The 5,618-nt window shown below is 32.2% G+C and overlaps 2 protein-coding genes across 2 annotated transcripts in view; both read right to left on the bottom strand.

The window, feature by feature from the left end:
• The window catches only part of LOC104718128 (protein DETOXIFICATION 39), an 8,024-nt gene extending 6,310 nt beyond the window's left edge, over positions 1 to 1,714 (bottom strand). Inside the window, exons 1-2 of the mRNA XM_010435802.2 lie at positions 1,241 to 1,714; positions 5 to 170 (exon numbers count right to left, since the gene is read on the bottom strand). Coding sequence (XP_010434104.1) covers positions 5 to 170; positions 1,241 to 1,570 — 496 coding nt within the window. The 5' untranslated portion in view covers positions 1,571 to 1,714. The remainder of the gene's footprint in view (positions 1 to 4; positions 171 to 1,240) is intronic.
• Positions 4,412 to 5,117, bottom strand: LOC104718127. Its single transcript, XM_010435801.2, has one exon. It carries the CDS (start codon positions 4,971 to 4,973, stop codon positions 4,596 to 4,598), a length of 378 nt encoding a protein of 125 aa, XP_010434103.1. The 5' UTR covers positions 4,974 to 5,117; the 3' UTR covers positions 4,412 to 4,595.

Here is a 5,618-nt window from a genome sequence, read left to right as displayed (position 1 = left end):
TCGCCTAAGAGGATAAGAATCGGGTACGAGAAGGTGTATAGTATTGTCATGGGTAAGCCAACTAGAGCAAGGACAATTGTTGCTCTTTGGAGATAGATCCCAAGCATGTCATACCGGTGGGCGCCATATGCTTGTCCACATAGTGTCTCGACAGCACTACCCATACCCAACTATAAAAAAACATGATAAAGCCAAAAAGGAAAAAGCTTAATTATAGACACATGAGACATGACACATATATACCTTTATGTTCTAAATGTAGAAATTGTTTCTGTACTCTAAAAACGGTAACAACTATTAGGTAGTTGTATATTTTAAGAGGTTTTCCTCATAAAATACTATTTGTTTTAAAGCACATATATAACAAAATGGATTATTTTGTGCATACATAGTTGGATATGGTAGCCGCATCTTTTGAAGAAAAGAGTACGAGAGACATCACTGTGACAACCTACGTAGACCCTAGTCATGCAAATATTTGGGGGCGTGTTACAAAAATGAAAAAACTAATGCGCCATGCGCCCTACCTACTGTATAAGTGGTTACTGCATGAAGCCAACTTGTGGATAGATCTTTCTACCAAACGTAAGTCAGGTAACCTTTTTTGTAGGTCAGGTAATTTATCAGAAATAATTAGTGAGCGACTGATCGTGTGAAGCTGGCGGGTGGGATCGATCGTAGGGATTAAAAAATAGTGTAAATTACTAAACAATAGAACGTAGAACACTTTTTAAAATTCTATAAGATAGGAGAAAGCATTATAGAAAGTAGTAATATTCAATCTTATTAGAAAAGAAAGGTAAACAAATAGCTCCATGAGCAAAAACAAAAGAGAAAGCTCAGTTATGCACTACAATACAAATGGAGAATCATAAATATTTGACTTCTATTCCGAAGCACACAATAATAATATACTGTATTTGTTTTGTTAATTAAAGAGCACACAATAAAGTTCAGAAAAAATAACTTGCAAAGACGAGAAAAGTGCTGTCTATCATAAACAATAATAATATACTGTATGTATTGATAAAATGTGAAAGACAGAATCGTACTGGCTGGTAGTCCTTAACGAAATAAACGTGTGGTCCGTTATAATTAGGTAAATCATTTTCTATGTCAACACACAAAAGGCAAATTTTTAATTTTTAAACTTCCAACTAATATCAAAGTGAATAAAATAATAGGATATACAAATATCTTAAATTGTCGCCACACATGCGTACGGTAACGAAAAACGTACCATAAGGCCATAGACGAGATTGAAGCAGCTGTTTCCGAGGGACACGGCGGCGAGTTCCTGACCGCCAACATGACCGGCGAAGATACGAGTGGAAACACTCATTCCGCTGTTGACTAAATAGATAAGTATCGCCGGAAGAGCCAACCGGGAAAGTAGTTTCAACTCTATACACGCGCCTAAGTATATACGCCTCCGGTACGACAAGCTACTCTCCATTAACACGCTCTCGAGCCCGACGTCCAATGGAGGTCTCTTTTCTGTGTCCACCGTCGGATCCACCAATGGCCGCCGGAGATCGGTTCTCTCCATGGTCTCATTTGTCACATCCATAGGTTTAGGTGTTTTTGATTTGGTTTAATCAATGACTATAAAATGTTACTGAGAACAAAAGCAAGAAAATGGTTTGTTTGTTAAAAAAAGACTGAGGAGGAACTTGGGGTGGGTTGGGTGAAGATGTAAGGATCTGTGGGGTTTTTAAAGTAATCAAAATGAAGATAAGAAACATAAAGCCTTTTAGTTTTGTCAAAAAAAAAAGGTGTCTTACCTTTTTTTTCTTTTTCTTTTTTGTTCTTGCTCTCGGTCTGATAGGTGAAGACTGATGATGGGGTCGAATCAACTATGACAAATATTGAAATATTATGAATGATTAATTATACAAAAAAGAATGTAGTATTTTAATTAATTATATAAAACAAAAAAATGTAGTACTTTAGAAGTAAGAGAGCAGCTTAATATTAATCAGGCGGTTTAAGTCGGTTGTATTTAGGCTAGATTCTAGTCATAGATCTCCCAGTTTATCTTTTAACAGAAGTTTTTCATTTTACACTTTCTTCAAATATCAAAACAAAGAGCGTGTCGTCTATTACAAATTTGGTCCTATTTTAGCTTTGATCACATGGTTTAACAGATATAAGTACATGCATGAATGAATGAGCAATTCTTTTCTTTTTCCTGTACAGTACTATATAATCATGAATATAAATAATTTTTTTATAGATACTAAAATTGTTTTTCTGATAATTTATTATCTCTGTTTTCGTATCAAGTAATTTGATGTTTTGGACAAAAATAATTTCCGTCTTCCATATTTCGTATAAATACGGAAACCTTGAAAAAAGTTCATAATTATAAGGTAAACACTGGCGGATTATGAGTTGGTTAAACTATGTGGGTTGATTTGGTTATAACGTCAAATGTCAATTTGTTTTTTTTTTACCACATGAGTCAATACTATTATTAGTTAGAATTTAACTAATTTTCAATATCGACACGTGAACGTGATACTGGTGATTGTTACACAATTTTTTTATTATTATTATAGGACTGTTACGATCGTGGCACAACAAAGTCTATCCCGTATCTTTGTTGTCGTCCAAAAGTAAAGAATGTGCCTCTTTATATGAATGGCATATAGAATGGCACAACATTTTTATATTATGTTTTGAAATTTCAATGTAAGTTTTATTTTCCCTTTTACTGTTTTTGACTCTTTATATGTTTCTATCTGTTTTCTCATTATACCAATTATGTTTAAGTAGGTAAAACTGATATTCTGATATAGAAAAACATAAAACTAAATGATATGAATGAAGATAATTAGTTGGAACTTAACTACTTGTTTCTATTTGTTTTAAAGGTTTGGTTGGGGGAAAACAATTGTTATAAAACTTTTTTTTTTATAGCAAATTGAAGAAATAGCATAATGATAAAATTGAGGTACAATCTATGCATTCATTTAACTTCTAAAATGTAGTATTCAAACTTTGGACTACTTTTTTAATATATTACATATATTCTCCTATATTATTCGTTGAAATCCTATTGCATTGGACATTTTCTTTACGTTTTGGGGTCTTTAGAGCATCTCCAATGGTTCTCTATTTTTGCCTCTAAACTCTATTATAGAGTAATTTTTGTTCCAATCCATCTCTATTTTTATCTCTATAATAGACTTTGCTATTTTTTTCTCTATATATAGAGGAACTCTATTTTTTCCTCTATAAATAGAGTTGAACTATTTTATTTGCAAAGTAGTTCTTTTCATTTTTAACTTCTTTTATTTAAGACCAAAATAAATAAAACAAGTATTTTAAAAAATTAATAATATAAATTTAAGTATAAATTATTATTCTAAAATATTGAGACTAAATCATTTGCAAAAGATAATTTTATACAAGTGTTACAAAATTTATATTAAAATAGATTAATTTACAATTTTTATAAATAAAACGTGTTAATTGTAAAATAAAAAGAGTATATATTTGGAATATTCTTTTATAGAGAAAAAATAAAGAAAACCATTGGAACAAAATTTATAACTATTATAGAGGAAAAAATAAGGAAACTATGGGAGATGGTCTTATTATAGGTTTGAGACTCCGAGTGCTTTCATCTTCCCTCCGCTGGTTCCATCTTCTGTCACCACTCACATAAGTACCTTGCATAGTGTATATATATATTTCATATTGCACATAAATAGAAATGTGTGAAACGATGAGATTATTAATTGATCATAGGTGAAATTAGTTTTAAGATTGTTTTTTATAGTGACCGAACAATTGTTCATACGACACTCATCTTTACATCACAAAAATAGTAAATGCGCTTATCTCTTTACACGTGACTTTATCTTATTTAGTTGTTTATCTAGCAAAATCTAACAGTTCCAAATTAACAACAAACAAAAGCGTCGTCAACTTGGAGCAAGTGAAATTTAACCTACATCTTCCTTATGGGGTCGGGGCCATTGACTGATCTATGCATAACAATTAACACATACAAGGCTAAAAATGACCTGCATCGACAACTCAATAAATACTTAAATCCAACATTCGCGTAAGCATCTTAATATTTTTCAGGTGACTTTGCAAATGATGGAATAGTTAACTCTCTGACTAGTCGGCAATGCTAAGATGCTCGACGTGGAATCAACGTTACCGTGTGCCGTAATTATCTAAGTGTGTATATAATTATAGATTCTTCAGGTACCGTGTTAATGAAATGAAACTGTTCTTCCACGTTGTATGATGACTGATTTGACTATAACTTTTTTTTTTAACTATTTCATCTTACTGTAGGATAATATTTCATATTGGTTTAAGATTCAAAAGTATTATTTGAGTTTTGCATATCGGATTCGAATGTGAAATGTTCACATTTGATGCAGACAAGTACATGCTTACACACATCCTTAATTAATGAGTCTTAAAAATTAATTACAAAATAGACATGTACATAATTTCAATTAGCTAAAATCACCGATCGAGGGAGGGTCAAATTTAGGACACACACACATCAAACTCAGCTTTTTCTTAATAATCAAACCCAAAAAAAAAACTAAAAAGAGAAAAGAACATTAATCGTTCTCCGGTATGCTTTGTAACGCCGGTTTCCACGGCTGGTGGTGATTAGTTAAATCGACGGCAGAGAAACCGATTTGATCTCCACCGTCGAAAATTAACTTAGAACGTATCTCTTCCGCCGTCAAACCCTTCAAACCAATGTTTCTCATGAGATCTTCAAGTTCTTTCTTCGTCATCCTTATCTTAATCTCCCTTCTTCCACAAGACGTTGAACAACTCGATGACGTCTCGCTGCTTGTTTCTCCAAGCAGTTTCTCTCCGTCTTCGTCTTCGTCATGAAACACGGTGGATGATCTTCTTCTTCTCTTCTTGTTTAATGATTCACACTCGTCTCCGGAGCACGACGTCTTCGTTCCTATGCAGTTTCCCATTTTGTTTTGTTTAGTTTAGTTTATTTGATGATTGAGTTTGTTAAGATTCAGAACTCAAGAGAGAAGTATACATATATATATATATATAGCTTAATGGTTTGTTTTTAGTATTAAAGAAATGGATAAAAGGGTCGAGGGAAAAGGATTAGATTTGTACGGGCCATGTCGGGAGGAGAAGACAAAGGTTGATTAGTCTTTTTTTACGTGGAACGTCTTTTTCCAAGTTACGTTGTAATTAGTTGACCAAAGCTGTTTCATCCTCATCCACTTCTTGTAACTGATTTACTCCAACAAAAAGAAAAACAAATTTGTCCACATGAATTACTAACAATTAAAATTGCATTTTTACGTACAAAGTTCTATTTTAAAACACTGGATAACTTTTTTTTATATAGTAACAACATTCTATTTTGCTTTCCGTAATCTTATCCTAATTAACTCATTTTATGAGTCCGTGAAAAATTTGATAAGATACAAATATTAACTCTAAAGTTAGATAATCAAGTATAAAATTAGTTCGAGATTCGTCTTGAAAAGATGATGAAATAACTGAATTTTTTTTTTATTGCCAACAATTTTCCCAAATATTTGACTTACTGAAATTATCGAGGATGTTCCGAAATGGCGAGACGTACTATAAAATTT

Source organism: Camelina sativa, chromosome 10, assembly GCF_000633955.1.
Source record: "Camelina sativa cultivar DH55 chromosome 10, Cs, whole genome shotgun sequence".
In the NCBI taxonomy this organism is placed as follows: domain Eukaryota; kingdom Viridiplantae; phylum Streptophyta; class Magnoliopsida; order Brassicales; family Brassicaceae; genus Camelina; species Camelina sativa.
The sequence above is the reverse complement of the archived record's forward strand: the minus strand, read 5'-3'. Positions and strand labels throughout refer to the sequence as shown.

Excerpts from the sequence above, each read along its gene's own strand:
- LOC104718127 (XM_010435801.2), bottom strand. The coding sequence starts at position 4,973 with ATGGGAAACTGCATAGGAACGAAGACGTCGTGCTCCGGAGACGAGTGT.